Source organism: Ambystoma mexicanum, chromosome 13 (assembly GCF_040938575.1).
Source record: "Ambystoma mexicanum isolate Mex_15411 chromosome 13, UKY_AmexF1_1, whole genome shotgun sequence".
In the NCBI taxonomy this organism is placed as follows: domain Eukaryota; kingdom Metazoa; phylum Chordata; class Amphibia; order Caudata; family Ambystomatidae; genus Ambystoma; species Ambystoma mexicanum.
This window is the reverse complement of record NC_090938.1, coordinates 234,557,860-234,584,494: the sequence shown is the minus strand read 5'-3', so window position 1 is coordinate 234,584,494 and position 26,635 is coordinate 234,557,860. Positions and strand designations below refer to the sequence as shown.

General features: G+C 48.2%; 1 protein-coding gene across 3 annotated transcripts in view; it reads right to left on the bottom strand.

The window, feature by feature from the left end:
* KDM5B (lysine demethylase 5B) overlaps positions 1 to 26,635 on the bottom strand; it is a 1,291,824-nt gene that overhangs the window by 252,064 nt on the left and 1,013,125 nt on the right. For all 3 annotated transcript variants that reach the window (XM_069633695.1, XM_069633694.1, XM_069633693.1), the window contains one exon: positions 9,269 to 9,407. In XM_069633695.1, the coding sequence (XP_069489796.1) occupies positions 9,269 to 9,407 (139 nt within the window). The remainder of the gene's footprint in view (positions 1 to 9,268; positions 9,408 to 26,635) is intronic.

Sequence of the window (26,635 nt, the reverse complement as noted above, 5' to 3'; positions counted from 1 at the left end):
GCAACATTAATCTCATGATCAGCGCATCAACATTTCAATTTTAACACCCTTGCAATTCATCTATTATACATAACTTCATCAACCTGCTTAGGGAAAGGAGTAGCTCAGCTTTGAATCCTAGGACGCTCTCAAATAAGGAGAAAAAGAGAAAGAAGAGAAGAGAAAAATAAAAAAGGGAAAAAAAACCTCACCAAAGCTATCAATAATTTGCAACATGCCCTTCAGGGCGATGTATCCACCCCCAAAGTCCAGATTTCCCTCTAAAGGGTGCATCAACTGTGTCCAAAGCGTATCAAGGTTGAAGGAGGTACTTAACCAATCTAGGTTTTTCTGCTACATATTCCAGGAATGGTCCCCAGATTCGAAAGAATTGGATGTCTGACCTATCATGGACGTTAGTTTGCCTACTCCAAGGATTCCCAAACCTTCCCCCACCAGTACGCTACATGGGGGGTCCTCTACTTCTTTACAGAATCGGGCTCGTGTAAGGCGAGCCGCCATGAATAATCAGGCTGGCTCTAGGACCAGACCGTGTTTATGACCCATCATCTGGTGCGTCACCCAGCAGCATTATCAACGGATCCATGGGGAGTAGGGTTCCGCATATATCTTTGACCTGATTTCTAGCCAGTAGGATTGAATGACAGGGCAATGCCACCACAAGTGGCCCAGGTCCCCCCTCCCCGCACAGCCATGCCAGCATAAATCAGGGTAATCTGGATTCCTCGCGTGTAGTTTCTGCGGGGAGAAATGCCATCGGAAGCAGATCTTAAGTGAGCATTCCCTAACTGTCGTGCATCTAGATGACCTATGGGCTCTATCTCAAATTCTCTGGCAAGAGTAAGAAGCTTACGTTGAATTCTGGGTGTTTTCCGCTGCCAGACAAAACGGCTCATCTCCTTCTGCAGGTCTAATAAGTCTTGCTCTGGAATTAGAACAGGCAGAGCTTGAAACATATATAGAAGTCTAGGGAGCAAGGTCATTTTAACTGCGTTTATGCGCCCCAGCCATGATATCTCCTGAAGAGCCCACTTCTGTAGAGATTCCTTGGAATCTTTTAGTAATGAAGGGATATTGGCTTTCAACAGGCCCGAGTATGTAAGAGTCAGGTGCACTCCAAGGTACGTAATCTTAGAGTTCTTTCAGTTAAGGGGGTAAGTGTTCTGCAAGGCGTTTAATGCGTCTGGGGCTTCAGATAGGTTCAGGCCTGTCGATTTGGCCATATTTATCGTGAATCCAGAGATCAGCGCAAACTGGGCGAGCAGGCCCATAAGCGGGGGGACCGAGGTTTGGGCATCTTTTAGGAAACAGGACATCTGTGTATAACGCAACTTTGTGGCATTGGCCTCCCACCTCGAACCCCTGAATTTTCAGGTGGAAGCGGATATGCTGGGCTAAGGGTTCCATCGCTAGTGCAAAAACTAGTGGGGATAAGGGACACCCTTGCCTAGTTCCCCTAACCAGGGTTATCTGGGGTGTCCATTGAGAGTTAACTCGTATTCGAGTGGAGGGGATCTGGAAATTCGACAGGACCAGCTAGATAATTTCGGACCAAAGCCCTTTAAGACTAATTGCATATAGTCCCAGAACATGCTATGGAATGCCCTATGGGTGTCCAAGGATAGCAACGAGAGGGGGCCTGGGGTTGAGGGGGCGAGAGCTATTAGGTCTATTGCCCTACGAATGTTGTCATGAGCAGATCAGCCTTGAATAAAGCCTGTCTGATCTCGGTCTATGATTGTAGGTAGGACCTCTCCCAGCCGCCACGCTATGACCCTGCCAAACAGCTTTGTATCAGTATTAAGCCGAGCTACAGGCCGGTAGGACGAACATTCTGCCGGGTCCTTCCCCGGCTTCAAAATTAGGGTTGTAGTCGATTCTGCCAGGGACCGTGTGACAGAGCCTGTTTCCCAAAGAACATTAAACAGCTTTGTAAGGTGGGGCATGAGCTCCCTGCAGAAGGTTTTATAAACAGTATTTGTAAACCCATCCGGGCCCGGCACTTTGCCAAGAGGGAGTGATTTGATAGCTGATTCGACTTCCTCTGCGGATATTGGGTCTTCCAGGGGCTTCCGCAAAGTTTGCGGAAGCTGTGGGAGGTTTCCCTTGGTTATGCAATCATTGGCGATTTGTGGATCCCCCGGTGCAGGGCCGCATGCTCCCTAATGAATTCCTCAACAATGCGGCGCTTGCCCTCTTCAGAGGAGGTGCACTTGCCTTTCTTATCTCGCAGGTAGTCTATCCTATTTTGTTTCGTCTGTTTTCCCAACTTGGCTGCTAATAGTTTATTGGCCTGGTTTCCCTTCGTGTAATATTGCTTTATACGCATCATGCAGTAGGCCGCCTTCCCCATACGATGTGCCACAAACGCTTTCTTAGCTGTCCGCAGGTCTCTCAATGAGCGCCGTGAGGCTTTCCTTTTATGTACCTCCTTCAGTCTACGAGCTTCACTCTCTAGCTGTTCCTGCAGTAATCTCTGGGCCCTCCCCGCTGTTAGGCAGAATCCTGTGCAGTTCCCTTAGGGAGCACTACACAAGATTAGGACTACAGGTGAGAGCAATAAATCCCCTTTGGTATCAGTCTGTACCACAAAGATTTAGTTGGTAGCTGTGGCTGAGCAGTCAGACTTCTCTCAAGAGGGAGATTAGCAGTATTCAGGGTTTACACAATAGGCCCACTAGACTATGGAACAAGGAAACACTGACCAAAGCTTCGTATTTAGAAAGTAGATATATATTTATTTTATACACTTCTAATGAAACACATGTATCACAGTCATCAAGTAAGTTAAATTCAGTCAAAGGAAAAATATACACACTCCCAAATTGAATTGTAGACCAAGTGAACCAGAGTGAAAACTGAGCAAAATGGCACAGTGACAACTACACACAAGGGATCCTCTAACAATTCCTCACAAAGGTAATAGTTTCTTAAACACCCTAGCAACACTTCCCATCAGTATGTGAACCAGTTCAGCCAGACAGTGCGGACCGGGTGGTCTGGTGCCTGGCTATCCGGCCTCCGAGTACAGTGTACGGGAGATTCGACCAAGGCAGGTCCGGGAATGCGATTGGCAAACTGGTTGCGCTACCAGCTCAAGGGAAGAAGGCTCTTGCAGGTGAAGATCTTCTCTCGTCGTAAGGAGAAAAGTGGTGAGACGCTGCAGAAGGGCTTCACCGGTGGTTCAGTTGTTGCAGATGTCTTTGGCTTCTCTCCTCTTCGGCTTCTTAGTTCCAGTGGCGACGTCTTGCTCTTCCAGTCTTCAAGACCCTGCTTTTATGCAAAAAGATCCCCATTCATACAGCCTAGCTGTCACTCACACAGTGGAGTGGTCATCTTGGCGGGAGACCCTCCAGCCTATCAGGATAGAGTGTGACATGGGTTGCGGAGGACCCCACCCCAGACTCGGTGGCGCCGAAAGGAGGGCTTCTCGGCAGAAGCCCGCCAAAAGGACGAACAAAGGATCCCCCCCACCTGGGTTAGGAGTTGAGAAAGACACGAGAAAAGTTATATTAAAGTTCTGGCAAATAAAACCTATTGGAGCAAAGTTAATATTAAATGCACCTGCGGTATGTTGGTAGCCTCGAACAATGGGAAAATCCCATGGGGAAATATTCGCGGACGAATATTTATGGTAGTAACCACTGCCACCAGCCAGAAACTTTTGAGAGAGGGACTGTAGGATACAATCAAAAATGAACATAGGGGAAAAACTATTAACCCCTTCCAGTAACTCCGTAGTAAGATGGGTTGTACTGGTTTAGTTCATAGGATTTGACTAGTAAAGTCAACGAAGACTTTACATGCTCTGGGAGACAGTAGTCAGTCCCAGGGTATGGAGTCTATGTTTGGGGGTCGCTACGACACCCCTGTGTCACTGTACTGAGGGTGCTGTGTAACACATTTGAATAAAGATCGTTCCTATGGGGTTGAGAAAGATCCCATAGGCATTAAACACAAAAATATCCTAGAGCGCACACAGCAAAAATGCCTAAGAGTGGGGAAAAAAAGTTTCACTATTAGCAGGTAAAAAGAAACAAACCCTTCAAATCCAGCAAAGCTGCCTGGGGACTCTATAGGTAAGGGAAATTAGCCATAGAATGAGAACTCTCCCTAACACCCGCTGTATGGCCTGCTCCATCAGGTGCCCTCTAATTACTGCTTACTTGCATCCCAGATTGTGCCCCAGTTGACATCAGTATCATTCTCCCTGTAGTATAGTTCCATGGACTCTTATATGTGCACGGATCACTGGGTCATCTAGTATGAAATCATTTAGTCTCCAGGGGGGTCTCGGAGGAGGGACAGCTCGGAGGGGAGCTATTGTCAATAGGACAGGGGAGTGGTCTGAGAGCGCCTCGGAGTATGTCTACTTGATTGATTAGCGAGTCTGAGATAAAGAACATATCCAACCTTGAGAATCCCCCATGGACTGCTGAGAAGTATGCGTAGTTCCTCTCATCTTGGTGGTAGTACCGCCACACTTCAATTAGGGAGTGTTCCTTCAGCAGTGTGGTGAGAGCTCTAAAGTTGTTCCTGTCATTCAATGATGGCGGCAGAGTTATCAACTAATGGATCAATTACAGCATTAAAATCTCCGCCTAAAATCACCCCCCACCCTCTGCATGATCAATAAGGCCTTAGACAATTTTGTAAAAAACATGTCTTGATTAATGTTTGGGGCATATATAGAGACCAACGTCATTTTACGTCCATCTAGCATAGCATTAACCAGCAGGAACCTTCCCTCATCATCATCATGGACCCCACCCCCAGGGTCCTGAGGAAGATGCCCTTGCGAACCAGGATGGCAACCCCTCGTTTCTTCATTCAGCTAGAGGCAAAGAATTTAGTGGGATAGAGCCTATCGTTAAGGCGGAATTCATCAGCCAGTTGTAAATGGGTCTCTTGAAGGAATAAGAACAATGCATCTAGGGTCCCCAGTCTATGGAACAGTGCTTTACGTTTCAGGGGGGAGTTCAGGCCTCACACATTGAGGGAGATGCACTTAAAACTCGGGGTTGCCATATCAGTGTCGCTCAGGCTTTCGCCTTAAGTAGGCCCAACAAGAGAGATCGGGGGTAGGATACCCCCTCAGGCAAATTATTGCGATGCGAGTCATAAATGATCTGTGGTGAGTGAGAAAATAACACCAGCCCAATGGCTTCAGATTAAACCTAGGATAATAATCAAAGCAAAAACAAACAGAAAAAGGTGAGTGAATTACTTTCATTGAGGATTGTGCCAATCCTAATACCAAAGCCAACTTTGACCAAGTATGTTATATGTCGGGCGCCATCCACTCAGGCACCCAAGTCTGCCAAACTGCGGAAACTTCTATTGCTCTTAATCAAAGCCGAGCAAGGTATTCAGGAGCGATGGAGTGCCGCAGTACTTTCGGATTTAAGTTGGGGTGATCCAGGCCCCTCCCGGCACTTTGACTTCGGGGGGGAAGGCGGGGCAGCGCCCCTCGAACGCAGCAGAAGATACAGGAAAGAGGTGAGTTGAGAGGCCCAAGACCTCAATGCCAGGCCGCAATGAGTCTGCTCCCCAGAGGGGCATCGGAGGCCAAGCGGAGAGATGTCCATTTCCCTCCCGTTGAGTCGTTAGGGTAGATATCGGTCAAGTCAGGTAGCCGCCCAGCCGCTCTCCACCGACATTAGGGCTGTTGACTCCTCCGGGGCCTTGGGTACTTTCTCGGGTCCAGCCTCTTGGTGTGGGTTTGCTTCAGGTTGGCGCCAACACCGGGTCTTCCTGCGCCTGTCTTTTGGCAGGGGTCTAGGTCAGCCCCTTCGGGTCCTGGGCATGAGGGTTCAGGCCGTCACAGCCCGGTGTGTCCGACATCAGATCCCTTGCCTCTTCTTCAGAGGAGATTACATAAAGCTGATTATGGAGAGCAAAGATCCGCTTGCATGGAAATCCCCAGCGATGGTGGACCTTTCGAGCCCTTAGCCAAGCCGTCAACCTGTGCAGCAGATGCCTGCTTGCTAGAGTGTAAGGGACCAGGTCCTGGAAGAGCTGTTTCTTCACGTCCTGAAATTGTATTGAGTCTGAATTCCTAGCTGCCGCCATGATCTCCTTTTGGCGAAAAAAGTGCACCTGAGTGAGCACATCCGGTAGCAGGTTCATTTAAAGCTGGGCTGAAGAGTATACCCGATGGGTTCTGTCAGCTTCACATCTTCAGCTGGTGAAACGTCCAGTAGGGATCTAGACAGTGTTTTAACATATTCAGATAGGTCCGGGTCAGAGATCTGCCGGGGGATATCTCGGGGGCGCACATTATTTCATCTCAACCTATTTTCCAGGTCTGCTTGCTTTGCCCATATATCCAAGATGCTCTTCAATGATCTTCACTCTTCCTGCGAGAAACTCGTTGTCATGTGAATGCTCACAAGTTATGTTTTCCAGGTCATTAACTCTAGACTCTAACCCCCCCAAGGTGAGAAGTTGGGTCTGCAAGTGACTGGGCCAACGAGTCTTTAGAGGTCCTAATTTCCTTTTTGATCTCTTGGGTGATGTCCTGTTTGAAGGACCTAAGCATTCCCTCAAAATCCTCTCTGGACAGGGCCATGTTGGAGTCCAGTCCTAGGGGTGGAGCTGGGTGGACCTCCGCTGTGATCATGCGTGTGAGAGGTGGGTTTGCGGGCTGCGGCGCCAGATAAGCCTGTATGCCGTGTGCTTTCTTCTTACCAGCTGTTTTGGGCATTACTTAGGGAGCCTGTGGGGGTCAACTAGTTAGATTCACAGTGCAGATGGCGGAGCGTAAGTCGACAGACAAGCAGGAGCCAGTCTTGTATGTGGTGGTTTCAACTCCTCAGTTAGGCCCTACAACGGTTAGGGGCTTCTTGCACTGTTATATCAAAATCTTGTTCTTAGATTGTTGGCAAATCCATCCAAACCAGTCCCAATATCAACAGTCCCCCGGTGGAACAAGGGGTTCTCGGCCAGTGCCCGAGGACCCTCCAGCACTCACCCATCAACCACTAATCAGGCCCCAGGGATTTCGCGCCTTGAATGCCGGCCTTCTTCCAGGACTCTCAGGTCCTCCACAAGGGCTCCGCTCCAGGCAGGCATCCACCCGCCGGGTACCAGCAGAACACAGAGGCACATTCGCCTCAACTCCCCAGTGTCCGAACTCTCCCCCTCCAAGCTCCAGCCCGGCGAGCAAGAGGCCCAAGCACCGTAGCCCTAGATGATGCCACGGGCAGTGGGGGCCCAGAGCCACGTTTTATGCCCTCTTCGTGTCGGACGGCGAGGGGGGGGCGGGGGGGATCCACCTCACTCAAGCCCGCAGTCCCCAGAGGTCTCAGCTGGCAGGTCTCTGCGCCGCCCCGAGTGGACTCCCAGAGGGAGGCGCTGAGCGGGCAGGAGCCGGCAGGGCCGAATCTCCCCCGGCGCCCCTCCCACTCCTGCGCCTCAGCTCCAACAGCAGCGACAGGGGGTTCCACCCGCCGCAGACCAGGGCAAGCCGTAGGGCGGTGGGCACTCAGGCCGACGCTGCTGCTCTTCTCCGCGACCGCCAGGAAGCGAGCCCTGCAATCCTGGTGAGTCCCGCAGGCCCCTCACAGCCCCAGCGGGGATCGGCAGAATACTCCCCACCGTGCCGCACCACCAGGAGATCAAGATGTCAAAGTCGCGGCGTTAGTGCTGTCCGGCTGGTAACAGCATATACCAACGGCCACTCACGATGGCGTGCACCGTCATTTTCTTCTCAGTCCCCGCCATGCCGTGCCACAAGAAAAGTTCCAAATTCAGGGCGCGTTAGCCTCAAAAGCCTGCAATCTCCATTGTCCCACCTTCAATCTCGCCCTTAGGGTGAAAATCGGGACAAAGTTCAATTTTAAATAGCGAAATTGCTTGACTTGGGCACCTTAACGTGGAGCTCAGGGGAAACACAGCCGCATGGCGTGCTGCCTAGCCACGCCCCCCATATGCCCTTTTTAAAGAATGCTCATTTAAAAACTACAGTTAAATATATAAATTGCAACAAAAACCTTGAGTCTAAGTGTTACTTGGCTACTTGTTTTGGTGGATTTCATTGCAACAGCGCACATTTACCCCTCTTGAGATAAGCCTGGCTGCTAAGTCACACTACCAACTTGTCTAGTACAGGCCTATACTTTTTGTTTCTCTGCGTCCTGATGCACGCGGGCTCCAGCGCATTACAAATGGACAAACAAATAAAACAATGACTGCCCATCTCAATCTGTGTTTCACTGATCTTAAAAAGCACCTGTAATAGTATATTACATCCTTAGGTTTGACTCATCTATCACAAATGTAGTTATAGGTTAACTGTTCCTGGAATAAGGGTCCCACTATTCTGAAAAGTATATTGTCCAGTTGATTTACCATGATATTTCCTTCCCGAGCGTCACGGTACAACTGCTAGGGTCTACTACCCTTGTATCACTGTAAAGTAATCTGAATGCAACTCCTGGTTTTACTCTCCAAGAATAGGTGTGCCCTATAGTGAACGCGTATACAAAGGTCTGACTTATCTAGAAATACTGTTGGGTGTTCTAAATAGGGTATGTGCTTTGATCCGTGTATTTAAAGCACAGTGTTGTGTTTTTATAATGTGTTTATACGCTTTATGAGAGTACTTACCCAAGAATCTCTGCTTCTATGTAAAATAAACCCTTTATTTTTAACAATACACAGTATTTCAATTTTTCTTTGAACCCTTTGTATTTTATATCAATGTTTTTGTACTGATTCTACAACCCTCTCTCCCTCCTAAGATAAGCCTGGCTGCTCTGTCTACGCTACCCTATACTCTGGTGGTTCAGATTTATACTAAGAGTGGAGTCTTGTACTGCCTCAGGTGAATTGTTTTACTAAGATTTAGTGAGACTTCAGAAAAACTGTCCCAACACCCCACTACAGCCCTCATCCCTCCTAGACGAAGCCCAACTGCAGAAGCCATTGCTACCAAACCTATGGGTAGTTCAGGTTAAACTTATGGGCTGTCCTCATCCAAGGTGGGCTTTCTAAAGTCTTGTCACAGACAGGACTTTGCAAAATCTTGTAACACCCATAGAATACTATAGGCAGAAAGCAGCAAAAAGAAAATATTTCTTAATACTGCCACCACTGTCTGGCCTAGCACAGCCAACTATGGTTACAGGTCAAAGAAATCCCAAAGTAGATTTTGGGCTCGGCACCCAGCTATGTTAAAGGACTCCAGAGCGTAAAACCCCGAGTTACACCCTTAGTGACACCTTCTCTGAACGGGTTTAGCAACTACGTATGGTAATCTGCTCACCTGTAGGGCTTCCACCTCCTGGTGCCATTCGTTGGCTTTTTGCAACGTTTCCTTCAGAGCTACTCCATTAGGGAGACATGCAGGAATATTCTCCAACTCTTTCAATGCTGCTGTGAGTATATTTAATGAACCGCAGGGCCTGTGGAAATTAGAAACATGTATGCAAGTTATTTCTTGTCATGGTGGTCTAATCTAAGATTTAAAACAGATCTAGCCATTTCACTTTTTTTATATCCCCTAATGGGAGTATGGGAATGTTAGGCAAGATTGTAGACAGTAACCCTGTGTGAGACTACACCAGTCTTGTCCTCTTGGTATTAGGTAACCCACCTATTGGTATAGGTCTGTACTACACAAGTTGGGAGAGTGGCTGAGCAGCCAGACTTATCTCAAGAGGGGTAGATGTTAGCTGTAGCATCGAAATCCACAAATAAAAGTGTCCAAATAACACTTCCACTCAAGGTTTACGAGTAAAATAATTATTTAACGGTCAGATTTAAATAAGCACTCTTTAAAAAGGGCAATTTGCAACAATAAAAAAACACTTCCTAACAATCAAGATAAAGAAATGCTTCATACACACTTCCTACACCGTGAGGTGACTTCAATTACTAGGACAGTATTGGCATTTATATATAATCACTTTTGCACTTGGTAAAATTCTGAGGTTGTGAAAAAGGAACAGATTAGGGAAGCAAAATTGCTAAATTATCAGAGAATGTGAGCACTTTTCAATCTCCCAATGAAGTCTAGATACAACCTTTCCCAGCAATACTTAGTTAAACCAATGTACCACCTATGAGCGACAGTTAAAATCAAAGTCAATGGGTCAGAAGAGTCTGCAGGGAGCCAGGACTGCCAAAGTCAATTTGAACAATGTCTATGGACCTGAGGCACTTCTTAGATAGCACAAAGTCTTGCACAAAGTTAGAGTTTGTAGAAAATCACAGTTGGGCCACAAGCTGTTAGGCTTGTGAAGGGGCAGAGCCGAGATGAGCTCTGCAAAAAGTATCTACTGCAAGTCTCAAGTGGGATAATACAAGCTACAGACAAAAGCGGTAAGTACCCCTTAGTCAGCACAGTAACTTAGGTTAGAAGACCAGGATCCAGCTGGCTTCCGTTCTGGTTGCAGTCTTGCAGTTCCTGGGCCTCAGCCATGGGGACAAGAGGGAGGACATCTGGAGGACTCCTGAACTGCAGTTCGAAGGTCGTGGCGGCTACAGACTCTTTCCAGCTACCGGCAAATAGCACCACTGCGGCTTTTGGACACTTGAAGGGTTTCCTTTCCTCCCCAAGTCCAGCAGTCTGGTGAGGCAAATCGAGCTTGGGTTGTCCTGCTTTGGGAAGGTACTCAGGATCTTCCTGGAGCTTCAGTCCGGTTTAAAGACAATGCACTCTACTTTGGATTTCTCGACCCCTGGCAGTCGGTTCCAGCAGCAGCAAAGTAGTACAGCCAGTTGAGGGCAAGTCCTCCGGGAAAGTTAGTGTTGGGGTTGGTTGGTGTTAGGTAAGATTTCCATAGAAATGGTCAATCTTTCTGACCTGGGTCAACCCCAGACCATTTTGCTTTACTAGTGAGATATTCTTCCTTAATACCTCAGTGAGTGGGAACCTTTTTCCACACTCTCAGAATCTTTTACTCTTTTTACGGTTGTCATTTTTTAGACTCTCCATAGTTTCTTTTTAAATGATCCTCTTTGATAACTTATTGGCAATGAGTGTGTTGTTGCTGGGTTGCCCTATTGGCTCCCCTTTTAACTTTCTATGGCTAACCTTGAGCGCACTACAGTTCCCAAGGGTAGAAAGGATCTTTGGACCCCTTTTACATTTTATTTTGTGAAACAAGCACACCCCAACTTACGTGGAGTGCTGAGGAGATACAATGTATCCCCTTTCACATTAAAACTAACATTTCTGTTACAGGGACAAGCTTACCTTCAATGGCTGGTGACAGTGATACCTTGTATTAATTTGTGCACCTTTACCGCAGGCTGTGTTTACAGCTGCAGTAAAGGCACTTAAGGGTGCTCCTTTTACCAAACTGGACCCCCGTCTTCTTTTTTCGCCATTTTAGTGTTTGTCCTTTCTTGTTCCTTCCCCCGACATCCAGGGTGGGAAATTCCTTTGAGAGATTTTCATCTTGAGCGGGAGTCCACTGAAATCCCCACCCAGGGTCGAGTCTGTCTATGTGCAGGAAGCGAGGGAGGTGTCCAAAACTCCACAGCCCTTTGTCTTCCTCCTTGCCTGAATGGGGACAAATAGTGGTGGGTTGGCTGACCTGATTGGACAACCAGACCGACCCTTCTTGTAAATTGCAGGGAGAGAATGCAGAGGTTGTGCTGTAGGTCCTGTTAAATACTTCGAACCTGGAAGCTGAAGACAAGTCGACCACTGGAACCAAAGAGGATGATGAAGGAAGAGAGGCTGAGACTATTTCCAGAGACTGGAGAGCCTGCTGTGTAACTGGAGCCTGCTGTAGCCCTTCCTTCCAATCGACCTGGGGATTCCGACTAGAGCAATTAGCCTGTGCAGAAAACAGCACGTCAGTGTAATAGGAGAGGAAGTAGGTAGGGAGAGGTAAGTAGGGGAGAGACATGTGGGAGAGAGAGAGAGAGAGCGGTTTCAGGGTGGGGAATGGAGAAGAGATTTCAAGGAAGCACGGAAGGAGGAAAAGGTGGGGATGGAGCAGAGATGTAGGAGGGCTAGGAGCTGAAAGGAGCGAAAGCGAGAAGAGACATGGGGTGAGGGAACAGAGAAGGAATAGGTCAGCAGAACAGAGGTAGTGGGAAGGGGTGAGCCATCCCACGCGTTGCTGCAACCTTGCGGGGCTGCAATACCCCAATACCCTGGGACATCGAACCACTGTGCGATGCAGTCTTCCGAATCTCTGAAACTTCGTGGGCATCCTGGTGCATCTCCAGAGACATGAATAGAGTCCAAAAAAAGTCCCCTCAGAGTGCTGGACCTTTGTAATGACGAGAATTCAACTGCGATTTTCTGTTTCTCTGCTCCTTGAAAAGGCGCCAAATTCGCAGAACCGCATTCAGCCGCAAAGAAAACCTTGACTAGAGCCTTCTCCTCCTTCTCCATTGATCCCTGCTGCAAAGTTCCTTCGGAGGGCTTGTTTTCAGTGACCACGACAAGGAATCCACTGACCGGGTATTTGATTGCAGATCCTGATGTCCTCCAGCTGCAAAATCATCTTCAATGCTAAGGTACTGGGTTGGATTGGGTATGTACTTAGCTTAAATATTTTAGGATTTGTGTGCAGCTGTGGGGTGTTTTCAGTGATAGGGAGGCCTCTTATTCAGTGCACCCAGCCCCACTGCTAGAATCCTGCTAGGGTTTCTTCTTTGAAACCCCTGGACCCTCTTCTAACTCTAGAAGTAAAGTACTCAACCGTTTGCCCAGTGTTCCTAAGGAAGATCCTATTCTGACTCTGTCTGTGGGTCACTAGATCCTAGTGACTCCCTCTTCTGCCACTGAGAACACTCATGCTCCAAGAATATGGGAAAACCTTTTCAGGGATTGGGACTTATGCCTAGAAAAGGAAAGACGTGTTTTAAAGTGACATACTTGTAAAGAGTTGGTTGGTAACTAACTCTTAAGAGTTAACAGTTACAAAAGGTCTCATTTGCTTTGGATGTGTGAGGCACTATTCTTAGTTAACGTCTTTCTTTCCTTATAAACCGTTTTGCCATTCTAATAGAAAGTAGATATGAAGGGATATTACTCAGCTGTGATTAGGTTGTGCCCCTTCCCAAAAGTAATGTGTTGGTCTCACTTAATTATTCCTGCTAGGATAATTGTATGAGTGTTCCCTAACTGGGTCTTGCTTCCCATGACTTGCTGCTAGCCTGTCCACAATAAGTCATCAACCTCTATTAGGTTGTTGCCTATCGAGAATAACTGAGTCATTCATTAAAGTGTAACATTAGAATTTGTTTTACGTGTGCTGTTGTAGACAGACTCAGAGTCTTGCTGGTTTCAACTGTCCCTCATAAGTGATTGTTAGGGAGAATTCTCAGAAATTTGATAATTCCCTCTACACCTTAGCGACCCCCCCCCAGCAACTTTGCTGGATTTTGAGGACTTGATTTTTATTTTTACCCTGGAGAGAGTAAGCCCCTTTTTCCCATTCTGTGTTTTAATGTGATTTTGTACGCTGTTTCTTTTGGTTGTGGAGTCTGACAAACTCCATAGGCATCATCTTTTAAATTGTGTCACACAGCACCTTCATTGCAGCGACACAGAAGTCTTTCAGATTTCCCAAAGGTTTAACTACCTTATCTGGGATAACCTACTGTTTCCCAGAGCAGTAACGTGAAATTGACTCCTTACATTTGTAACTTTCTAGACCCAGCACACACTATTACAATAGGGTGCTTGTGCGGTTACTTGGTATCCCCTTTGTCTGGATTCTCCTGTAAAAAAATGTTGTTACCCGTTCCTCAATAGCTGGTGGCAGTGGTTTACTTTTTACTACCATCATGGGATTTTACCACGGACTGCGTTTGCAGCCACGGTAAAGCACCCTTGGGTGACTTTTGTCAAAATGGCCCCGATCTTTTTTTGCCATTTCTTTGTGGAAAGGTGCGTGCCAAACCAGGTTTGGTCCCTTTGTTCGTTTGGTCTTTGGCGGGCTTCACCAGTGAAACCCGCCTCTGGCTCCAGGGTGTCTGGCGGGGGCAGAAAGTGAGGGAGGTGCCCGAAAACTCCCTGTGCTTAGTCTCCTAGGAGACCAAAATGAACTCTGTGGCGATTGGCCGGCGGACTGTCTGGCAAGGACAGCCACCCTGCTGGGTGACAGAGCTGGGCTGGAATGAATGGGAGCAAGCTGCATAAAAGGCAAGGCTTTTTGGCTTGGAGGGCAGAGTCGACCACTGGACGAATGAATCTTAAGAACTTTAAAAGGACGCCTGCTGCAACTCCTGGACCATTGGTTTGCCTGGTGAAGCACTGCTGCAGTGCTGAAACTCCAAATTCGTCGCGACAGAAAAGCCCCTGCAAAACCGTCTTCTCCCTTTGAGTTGGTGGGACCAATCGACTTGTAAGTAAGCCACCTGGACATCCTTTCAAAGCTGGTAGAGTATCCACTGCAGTCACTGCTGGAACCGGATAGCCAGGGAGATGAACACCAGTTTGTGGGCGTTGCTTTTAAGCTGGCCAAGAGCTCCAGGAAGATCCTCGGACTCCCAGGAAGCAGGACTTACTGATCTTGAGCCCCCTCAACAGAGGGCACTGAGGAGCATCCGCCAGTGGTTTTCCCGCCACCGAATGACCGTAGAGACACCCGACAACTCGACAGCCTTGCTGGGCCACAGTTCTTCAAACGCTTTGCGGTCCTGAACTATCGACATCGAGGTGCCCCGCACACCTCTTCCTTGCAGGACGTCTTTGCTCTGTCATAAACGAGCACCGCTAGAAACGAAGCTGCCACCTCACCGTCGTCCAACCCTTTTCCTCGTGGGATCTCGACGATCTGTGGCTCCTGCCCTAAAGGAGCCGCTCAGGAAGGATCTGTCGACGATCCGACGACAAACTCTGCTATTCCAGGTACATTGGGGTGGTAGAACTATTTTAGAAGGAAATAAGACTTGTGAATATATGGACTGGGCTTGAATGATATCTTTATTTACAGGTTGCCCAGGTGGGGGGGGGGGGAGGGGGGAATCTCCACACAGAACTGTGTCTAGGTAACGGGGCCAGTATTCTGCCAATTGTTCTAACCAACTGCTTTCCTCCTATGTCTATTGTTGGTTACCTCTATTAATTGATTTGTGTGACATTTAACCAGAGTACAGTTGATGCACTTTAAAGGAATCTAATAATTGTGGTAGCACTTAGAACTGTATATATTTGCCATTATTGATCTGCTGAGCACAAAGTGAGTTATTGTGATAGTGTACATAACCTTGAATATTAATTATATAAAGACTGTTTTCAGTAATACAGTGTGTGGACATTTCTTTGTGGGGGTTTGATGACTACACTGTACTTCTGAACCAGCCTGCATCACCTCCTGAGAAGCTAGGCCTCGATTGCTCGACCATGTACCAACAATAGAGAATCTTGGCTGGGGTCCTCTGTGCCTCTTCTCTGCCATATAGAAAGCAGAAGTACAGACCCCCCTCCACTCTTCACACTTGGTTATCTTGCAGAGTTGCTGTAACTTTGCCACTCAAGCCTCCCAGCTTGTGGCCCTTCAAGTGTTCAATAATTTCTAAAAACAGTGTGCAAGACTTTCTACCTACCTGAAAAGAAGATCGTCAGCTCTCCTACACATTGTGCAACTAGCATTGGCTGTCCTGGCTCCCTGAGAGACTATTACCTTTGACTCTGTGCTTTATCTTTCCCCCAGGAAAGGGTTAAACCTAGACATTGTAAGGTTTTTAAAAGTACTTACCCGTTTGTGAATTATGTTTTAACCTTTGTTTTATTCCCCTCTTCTATCTTTTACACCAAACTCAGTATGGCTCTAAATGTCCCAGTGATAAATCAATATCCACAATGTCCTAGCTATTTAAGTCACCTGAGGGTGTAGGAAGTGTGTCATCCCCAATGGGTTTCATCTGATTTAGAGACACTAAGTGTGTTTTGAAGTGTATTACAAGTGTTACATATATTGCTCCCTTTTGAAGAAGGTTGTATAACTGACTAAAATAAATTATTTTTTAAAATCAAGAAACCTTGAGTGCAAATGTTTTTTTTGAATAACTGCTACTGTGAAACTCTGTCAACATTACTGCTCATATTAACTTGTCTTGAAATAAGCCTGGCTGCTCAGCCATACTACCAACCTGTGTAGCTCAGACGATTGCCAGGTGGTCAAGGTTATTGTAGTGCACCCAAAGGGTACTGCTTACAATCTTGCCCAACAGTTACAAAGCACTTTAGAATTAGGCAACACTTCTTTTGACTGTTTCTAAGCACTAGAGCACTAAGAAAGCCCCTTTCATGCAAATATAATCACACAGACATGGGTGGGCACTAAATGAAGGTAGTTGGTATTTAAATATAAAGGTGTAAATAACTATTAGCTGAATACACTTGTAAATGTTATTTTATTTAGTTTTAAAATCTCAATGCACGACAATCAGGATCTCTGCCGGGAAGAATGCAGGCTGTGCTAAAAATGGATTGTAGAGCTCATGCAGTGTTGTGTCACTAAGGCTAACAGAGCATGAGGTAACTCAGCAGCTGTCTACTGTCTGTCAGTAGCCCATGCAGACTAAGAATAGGAGATTTTAACATGCTCAACGCACAACATGCAGAAATATGAAAACTAGGATTAACATAAATTACAGGACCAGATAAAAATATGAGTAAAATCAATGAGGTAATGTGAGCATGACGGGAAAATGTGTTTATATATAGATGTTCATAATGTAGAAAAATTAGGACAAACAGGAGCTATAGTGTATTCTAGAATAGGCTAGCAGTACGTTAACTAGTATGTCCTAAAACAGACATCGCCGGCCATGAAGGAAGGAAGACTGAAGAACAACTTTTAGGGACGAAGGACAGTTTTGGACAGCCATGCCAGTATCCAGTGACCTAGTCAAGAGTATTTAAGCTCCTGCCTGGCACCAGTATGCAGGAGCTTGGAACGGTTAAGGACAGAATGCTGTTAAAGGCGCAGAGTTCTTTGTACCCCCATCCTCATTTCTGTAATTATTAAACTTGTTATCCTTGCAAGATAAGACACTTGGCTTTAATTCCCTAGAGGGGTGAACTTTAATCTGGTGTGAGCGTGATTAGGGGTACCTGTATAATTAAGGGGTACCCCTGCAAGTTGGGCTACCTTTCAGTGGTGACCCCGGTGTGATTTTAGTATTTTGCCCCTGTATTTAGTGAAGACCCAGGCCAGTCAGCCACACCGATCTATAGTGACCAGTCCCCTAAATAAAATAAAAAACACATGTTTCCTGTGGCTCCAGAAAGAAAGACAGGCCAGCATGGGTACTTCGTAACGGAGGAAAACTCAAGTGAAACACGCGCATGCGAGTATACTCTTGCAAGTGATAACATGGCAACATGTATGTATGATTGCTTGGTGGTGTGATTGATAGCATGGTGATGTGGATGATGTGCGAGGTCAATGAAATAGATTTTGTTGATGTATTATGAATAGGACTTTTTGGTGATGTGTAAAAGAATAGATTGGATAGGAGTGGGTTTATGTATTTAAAATGTTGCATATTTTATTTGTTTTTATACTTTTTATAATGGAAAAAGGGAACATCAGCGTATAAAGACAGAGGAAAAGGAGCCCCAGCTTATAAGGACTGGGAAAGTAAGGAATCCTCAGCTATAATAGGTTGAGAAGGTAGTACCACACATTCTTTTACAACGATAAAAGCAATGGGATCCTCAGCATATTAGAAAAATGCTGGGAAAGTGGTATTATAAAGGATACAAGGAAAAACAGTAGTGGATCGATATAAGGAACGGGCCTGGATTTTAGTCTATTTGTGTACATTTTCTCTTGCTGTCGTTTGTGCTAAGAAAGGAAGGAAGGTGGATGAGTCAGTGTGTGAGAAATCTAAAAGGACAAAATATTTGGTGGGGGAAAAGTGGGACGATCCTTTTTTTGTGTGATAAACTGAAGCATGCGCCGCATAGCAGTAGGGTCTAAGTGAAGCATTAGGGACGCATGCAACATTATGGAGGAAGAGACTCCAATAAAACACATGCATAGGGTTCTGGCACTGTATTGTGACAGAATTATTAGCAATGGATAGTAGAAACAAAGGAGGGGGGTGGGTGGGGTGGGTATCCTGCTCCTGGCCAGAGCAGGACTCCCATAACAGAAACATGCTAGAAAAATTAGCAGCAAAATATAAACAGAACAAATCCCCAAAAAAGTAAAGTGATTCTAGATCTCTGGCAATTATTTGAGGATATGGAAGATCAGGAAAGCGAAAAAGAGATCCATTAGGATTACCAACAGGGAGGGGGGGGGGGGGGAGCTCAAGAGTTTTTGCACCTAAATTATATAACCCATCCACAAGCACCGATAGGCCCGTAGACAGCCAACGAGCTAAGAGCATTGCGGGAAAGGTAACTCTTTAAGTGCCATGGGTATTTCTCCCCAGTGCCAGGGCCTTTTTTGGTGATTTCGGTATGTGGCCATTCAATGGCTTGTAACTTTTTTGTTACATGAGATACCTCGGCCAAATTGGTCTTTTTTTCCCACATGTAGGCGGTCGTAACGCCACCCAGGGATCCTAGGTTGCTGTAGGGGGGTGAGAAAATAATCAAAAAGAGCGAAAATTTTGGGTTTTTTCAAAAAATGCCATGCCAAAAAAATGATGTACAAAGAAGCCTGTGGTTTTTTCCTTCTAAGAGCTACGAACAAATGGTTTGCTGTGCTGAGTTCCCCGTTTTCCTTGCTGACTTCGACACCCTAGGCCCAAATCTGTTGGTTGCCCACATGAACAAATGATGCTGTGGCGAAAGGCCTGGGGTTACCAGCGGATTGCCCTTTTCCTTTTGCGCCCCCGGTAGGTGCACCCACACATGTGAGGTACCTTTTTCGTTGGGACACCTGTGGGAACGCGAGAAGGTAAAACATCTGTTAAACGACATGTTTCGGTAAGAGGACACAGGGGAATGTCTCTGAAGTTGGCTGGACATGCAGACAATTCTCAGACATTTCGCTCTGGCCACCCACCGAAACACACCGTCAACACCACGTGGCCTACCTTCCCGCGTCCCCACACGTGTCCCCATGAAAACGGTACCTCACATGTGTGGGTCCACCAACCGGGGGCGCAAAAGGAAAAGGGTAACCCACTGATAACCCTAAGCCTTTCGCCACTACCCATTTTGTTCATGTGGGCAACCTACAGATTTGGGCCTAGGGTGTCGAAGCCAGCAAGGAAAACTGGGAACCCCACGCATTTTCCAAAAGAGGACACCCGTGGGAACCCACACATGGCCAAATTGGAGGGGCGGCCCATCTCATGTAGCCCTCCACAGGGGCAGATAATGGGGGGGGGGGAGGGAAGCTGTCCGGCACTCCTCCCTGGGCTCAGGCGTCCGTTACTAGGAGCAGATATCTGGTCCCAGGGAGGGCAGCATGACATGGCACCCTCTCCATTGCGGCTGGGGGGAGGGGGTCAATGCCCCATCCCATTAGAAACTTCCCAGACCCTTTGGGGTGGCCCAAAGCCCCCCCCCCTAAAAAGCGTTCCACCATTTTCCATTTTTTCTTTCTTTACAAAACTTGCCCTGGTGCAGAGGGGCACATTGGTGTGCCAATCTGGCGCCGGGGTGCCCAAAACTTACTGCCCCACCCACTGGGGGGCCTGTCCCACCATTTGTGGTGGCCCTCTCCTCACCCACACCGAACGGAGGGGGGGGGACATCATGCAGCCCTTCCTGGGAGGCTCAGGGAGGGCAGCATGAGGTGTCCCCCCAGCCATTTGGGGTGGGGGGGAGAGGACCACCACAAAGGGGGTCTGGACCCACAATAGATGGGGCAGTAGGGTTTGGGCACCCTGGGGGCAGATTGCCACACTAATGTGGCCATCTGCACCAAGCGAAGTTGGGTGAACAAAACAAATACAAATTCATAGGCTGCTTTTTAGGGGGGCTGAGGGCCACCCTAAATTGGCAGCGAATGGTGTACTGCAACGGGGGGTGGCCCTCAACACCCCCCCCCCACCCCAAATGGAGGGCCCCCCTGGGGGCAGATAGTGGGGGCCCACCTCATGCATCCCTCCCTGGGGTCAGATGCCCCTTCCTAGGAGCAGATATGAGCCCCTAGGGAGGGTTGCATGAGGTGGGGTCCTCCATTTGGGGTGGGGGGGGTGAGGGCCACCTCCCGTTGCAGTACATCATTCGCTGCCAATTTAGGGTGCCCCTCAGACCCCCTAAAACGCAGCCTATGAATTTGTATTATTTTTTTTGTTTACCCAACTTCGCTTGGTGCAGATGGCCACATTAGTGTGGCAATCTGCCCCCAGGGTGCCCAAACCCTACTGCCCCATCTATTGGGGGTCTGCCCTAACTTTTGTAGTGGCCCCCCCCCACCCACCCCAAATGGCTGGGGAGGGCACCTCATGCTGCCCTCCCTGAGCCTCCTAGGAAGGGCTGCATGATGTGCCCCCCCCCCTCCGTTCAGTGTGGGTGAGGAGAGGGCCACCACAAATGGTGGGACAGGCGCCCCAATAGATGGGTCAGTACGGTTTGGGCCCCCTCGGGGCAGATTGGCACAAATGGGAAAAGATTCCCATTTACAAGTATTCAAATAAACTCTTCCAACTCAAGGTTTCTTGCATGAACAATTATTCAGTCAGTTATAAAGCCTTCAGAAGGGAGCAATATAATAGTAACACACAAAAACACTTCAATACTGTACACTCAGTTTCTGAATCAGTTAAGACCCTTTTGGGATGGCCCACTAAGACAACCTCAGGTGACTTCAACAACAAGGGTGCTGGGGACATTAATATCTTACTGTTGGCATTTAGAATACTATTAAATGTTTTTAAAAGGCAAAGGTTATTTGAACACAAGAGATCACAAATATTCTTAAGCAGGACAAATGCTTTTAAATCCACTTCGAAGAGTCATACAATTCAATAGGCTAAGCCAAAGTCAATAGGCAAAAGTCTTGTATAGGATGAAGCACTTCTGGTAAGTAAATGGAAAAGTCTTTGCACAAGTTCTTAGGAGTCTTTGATCAAAAGAAGAATCAAATGTAGGGCCACAAGCTGATTAGACTTGTGAGTTGTGGAAGTTACAAGCACTTCTACAGCAAGAGGTATGCAAGTTCTCTTAGACTTGTTTTACAGTACCTTAGCAATGAAGAAAAGATGCAGTCGATTAATTCTGTTCCTGTGCAGCTCTGCAGATCTCACTGTTCCTGGGCCTCAGTCGTGGGGACAAGAGGGAGGGGGACAAGAGGGAAGACGTTGCGGGACTCCTACAGCAATGCACTGGGATGGTCAAAACTTGCAACAGGCTAACTTCACTTTCAGTGGCTGTTTCAGGTTTCAGCTCCTGGCGCCAATGCAAATAGCAACCCTGTAGTTCCTGGCTGTTGAGGTGGACTTTCCTTGCTTCTCGGGTCCTGCACTCTGTTCAGGGGTCTCAGGCTTTGTCAGTTCTGCTTCTTGGGAGTCTGCAGGATCTTCCAAAAGCTCTAGGCCAGCTTAAAAGCAACGCACCCAATCTGGTGTTCCACTCCCTGGCTATACGGTTTCCAGCAGCAACTCTCTGGAATTTCAACAAGCTCCGAGATGGATGTCCAGGTGGCTTGCTTTGGAGTGGATTGGTCCCACCAATTCAAAGGGAGAGGTCGTCCTTGCAGGGGCTTCTCCGTCGATGTGAACTTGGCGTTTTGGCACTACAGCAGGGCTTCACCAGGCAAACCAACGGTCCGGAGTTGAGCAGGCGTTCTCTTCAAGTTGTTCTTCGGTTCCTTCTTCCAGTGGTCGGCTCTGCCTTCCAAGCCAAAAGCCTCGCCTTTTATTCAGTTCTCTCCCATTCATTCCAGCCTAGTTGTCACTCACCCAGCAGGGTGGCTGTCCTTGCCGGACAGTCAGCCAGCAAATCACCACAGAGTGCATTTGGTTCTCCTAGGAGACTAAGCACAGAGTTTCTGGCACCTCCTTCACTTCCTGCCTACCCCAGAGACACTGGAGCCATAGGCAGGCTTCACTCCTGAATCCTGACAAAGGCGAAATTAACAAAGAGACTAAACCTGGTTTGGCGCGTAGACAAAATCTCTAGAAAGAACTTTCCACAAAGAAATGGCAAAAAAATACGATCGGGGGCTATTTGTCAAAAATGGCTACTGCGCCATTTTGAAAAAGATGGCTCCCGCGGTTGCTTTACCTGAGCTGCGAACGCAGCCCGCGGTAAATGCAAACCAATGTATTTCAAATGAAACCACTGCCACCAGCCATTCAGTCAGGAAAGGCTAACATTAAAAATGTTACATGAGGATCTAGACACAAGGGATACCTAGTAACCCCTCCAGCACTATTGTAAGATTGTGTGTGCTGGGTCTAGAAAGTTATAATGGTAAGTAAAGTCAATTTCACTTTACTGCTCTGGGAAACAGTAGTTTATCCCACAGAAAGGTATTTAAACCTTTGGGAAATCTGAAAGACTTCCCCTGTGACACTGAATTGAAGGTGCTGTGTGACACAATGTAAAAGATGTCTATGGCGTTTGTCAAACTCCATAACCAAAAGAAACAGTTAAAATTCGCATTAAAATACATGAGAGATTGGGGAAAAGGGTCACACACTCTCCAGGTTAAAAAAAAAATCAAGTCCTCAAAATCCAGCTAAGTTGCTGGGGGTCTCTAAGGTGGAGGGAATTGGCACATTTAGGAGAATTCTCCTTATCCAGTTACAAGAACCTGAAGTGGTATCACCAGAAATCAGGTTACCGGTGCAGAATATAGGTGATTGGAAGTCAGGAGATTTTTTGTTTAGATTCAACCCTGCGGAAATAAATGTTTGTGTTGAAAAAGATGATGGGCAGAGGGACTGGACAGTGCTGCAACAACAAGTAGAACAAGCAAGGGAAAATGGAAGGGAAGATCAATGTGGTAGAAATAATGAAGCTGCAGGGCAGGAAGGAGATCAAAAAGAAGAGGTGGAGAGAAACCTGTCTTTGCCACAAGAGGCAGTGATGAGGGACAGACCAAGAAATAGACCAGATTTAATGGTGGTAGCACAAAATCAGAAGAAAAAAAGGGGTAGAAGACAAAATAGATATGCAGATGCCTCTTATACATAAAGGAGTAGGGATAACAGTATGTGTCATGGCCTCAAAAGGGACAAAAATAATTTGATTATTTTGTATGGTATTGAATTTATATAGCATTTTAATCCAAAACACTTTACAAGAGGAACAATCAAGATACAACAAGCATTAAATAACAATTGAATTAAACCAGAAAACAGTTAAAAAAAAACAATTTACATTATCGAAGGAGATAGAAGAGTAGGGAGGGACCAAGGTGAGAGGAAGTAGGAGGTATGAGTAGTAGTGAGAGCAGAAGTAAGAGAGGAAGCAGAGGGTGTAAGGGAGAAGGAAGGAAGAGAGGAGGATTAGAAAAGTGCAGGAAGTGGGGTAGGAGGGAGTAGTGTGAGAGGGAGAGGTAGAAGAGGGAACAAGTTACTTACCTGTAACTGTTGTTCTCCAGCATGGGTCACATGCTCATGAATATTCCCAGTCAGGCCGGGAATCCTCGGTACAGAAAAAATCTATCATTTTCGTTTCTGATCTGTCTTTCCTAGTAGTAACCAATCACTGATCTCTGGGTCATACTGCCCCAGCCAATGACTGCCCTCTCCCTAAGCCCCTCCCCTAGCAGCCATCCTCAGATTTGGTAGCACGTAAAGTGGCAGTATGACCAAGTGAAGAGTCGCAGAGGGAAGGCGGGAGGGTTCGCATGTGAATCCATGCCAGACCCATGCTGGAGAACAACAGTTACAGGTAAGTAACTTGTTCCTTCTCCAGCGTGGGGTCTGGAATAAATTCACATGCTCATGAATATAACAATACATAGCAGTATAGACATGCACAACCACGGGAGGTGGCAACAGGCTCAACATTAAGCAACTCTTACCTCCTCACCAGGCTCACCTTAGGTGAACAGGTTGTGCAGCACTGCTTGGCCAACCCTGGACTCCTCCCTGGAGTCCCGATCGACGCAGTAGAATCTCGTGAAGGTGTGCGTCGACCTCCACGTAGCAGCCCTGCAGATGTCCAGCAGGGGCACACCAGACAGGAACGCCGTAGTAGCAGCCATCGCTCTGGTCGAATGGGCTCTCGGACTGCCAGGCAACGGTCGGTTTGCCAACCGGTTACAGTGCATGATACAGCCGGAGAGCCATCTGGAAATGGAAGCCTTCGAGAGAGCCTTCCCTTTGTTCACAGGTCCAAAGTTCACAAAAAGCTGTGACGTCTTCCGAAAACTCTCCGTGCGATCCACGTAGAACTTCAGCGCTCTAGCCACATCCAGCGAGTGCAAAGTCCTCTCAGCCGGCGACGAAGGAGACAGGAAGAACACAGGTAACACCTGTAAAGGGCCTGGATCTCACCCACACGTCGTGCAGAGGTGATGGCCACAAGAAATGCTGTTTTCCACGACAGGAACTTCATCGGCGCCAAATGCAGAAGCTCGAATTGTGGCCCCATGAGCCTGGTAAGCACCACGTTGAGCTCCCACGACGGGGCTGGAGCCTTGACCGGCGGGAATGATCGGAACAGTCCCTTAATAAATTCCTTCACCAGTCGATGAGACCACAAGGACGCCCGTCCCGTGGTTCTGGTGTATCGGGAGATCGCAGCCAGATGTATTTTGATGGAGGCGTGAGCTAGTCCAGCTTTGGCCAGCGACAGTAGGTACGGCAGTACTTGGGGGGCCGTAATCCTTGGAGGGTTAATCTTCTGTGCACGGCACCAGACAGAGAACCTCTTCCACTTATGTCCGTGGCACTTGAGAGTTGAGGATGCCCTGGCTTTTGCAAGAACCTCTCTGCAGTCAGCCGGGATATCGTACCCTCCAAACTCTAGCGCTGCAGGAGCCAGGCCTGCAAGTTCAGCGACTCCGGATCTTGATGAAGAATGACGCCTCCTTCCCTGGCGAGAAGATCCACGTCCGTCGGCAGCTTGAACGGAGGGGACGCTGCCAAGTCCAGACGGTCCGGGAACCAGATCTGCCTCGGCCACGCCAGTGCGACGAGGATCATCCTGCACCGGGACCTCTTGAGCTGGTTGATGAGCCTGAGCAGCAACGGCAGCGGAGGGCACGCATAAAGAAATAGGCCGTCCCAGGGGAACGAGAAAGCATCGCCCATGCTCCTCGGCTGGGGGAACCTGCTGGCGAAACTCCGGCACTTGGAATTCGTCGCCGTTGCGAAGAGATCGATTTGGGGTTCGCCCCATCGTTGGAAGAGTCAATCCACTTGGTCCTGGCGTAGTTCCCACTCGTGGCACGAGCGCAGTGCTCTGCTGAGTGAGTCAGCGATCTTGTTTTTTATTCCTGCCAGATGAAGAGGCACCAGAAACATCCCTTGGGCGACGGCCCAGTGCACAGATCCTGGGCTTCCTTGGAATAGGACAGGGGATCTGGTTCCGTCCTGCTTCCGGAGGTAGAACGTGGTGGTGTCGTCGGTGAAGATCCTCACCACCTTGCCCTTGAGGGACGGAAGAAAAGACCTGAGGGCCCAGAACACTGCGCAGAGCTCCAAGATGTTGATGTGGAGTGACTTCTCCTCCTGGTGCCAAAGGCCTCTCGCGTGAAGATCTCCGGAGTGCGCTCCCCAACCTTCCAGGGAGGCGTCCGTCGTCACCGTCACCTGGTGAGCTGGGGTCTGAAAGTCCGTGCCCACCGACAGGTGAGTGGGTACCCCACCACCGGATCGCCTGACGGAACGTCTCGTTGAGAGGGATCCTGTCCTCAAAGCTGCCCCTCGACTGGACCCAGCGGGCATCGAGGAACTCTTGCAAGGGGCACATCCGAAGCCTGCAAAGGCGCACCAGATAAATGCAGGAGGACATCATCCCGAGGAGGGACTTGATAGATCTTACCCTGGCCATGTCCGTGGCCAGCAGCCGCTGCCTCTTGCCAAGAATGGTCCTAGTCCTTTCCTCCGACGGCGAGGCCAGCCGCGCCACTGTGTCGAGCTTGGCTCCCAGAAACAGGGCGACTTGCGACGGAACCAGATGGGATTTTGGAAAGTTGGAGAATCCCAGGTCTGTGAGCAGCTGGACGGTCTTCGCAGTGTGCTCCACGGCGAGCTCCCTTGTCCTTGCCCGGATGAGCCAATCGTCCAGGTAGGGGTAGACGTGGATCCCCTGTAGGCGCAGCCGCGCCACCACCGGTGCAAGGCACTTGGTGAACACCCTGGGTGCCGACTTCAATCCGAACGGGAGGGCCTTGAACTGGTAGTGCCGCCCCTGGACCACGAACCTGAGGAACTTTCGGTGTCTTTTTAGAATGGGGATGTGGAAGTACGCATCCTCCAAGTCCAATGAAGACAGGAAATCGCCCTCCTCCAGCTGTCCCAGCACGTGCTGGAGGGTGACCATCCGGAACCTCTGTGCCATGATGTATTTGTTCAGTCGTCGCAGGTCCAGGATGGGGCGCCATCCTCCTGTCTTCTTTTTTACGAGGAAGTACCTTGAGTAAACTCCGGAGCCCCGAAGCCTCTTTGGGACGAGCTTGATGGCACCCTTCTTGAGCATCGCCCTTACTTCCAACAGTAGATGAGGGACGTGATTTTCCTTTCTGGCCACGGGTGGAACGCGAGGGCACTTCTTCTGAAACTCAAAGGCGTGCCCTTGGGCCAGGGCGTCCAGCACCCAACCGTTGGTGGAGATGGACTACCA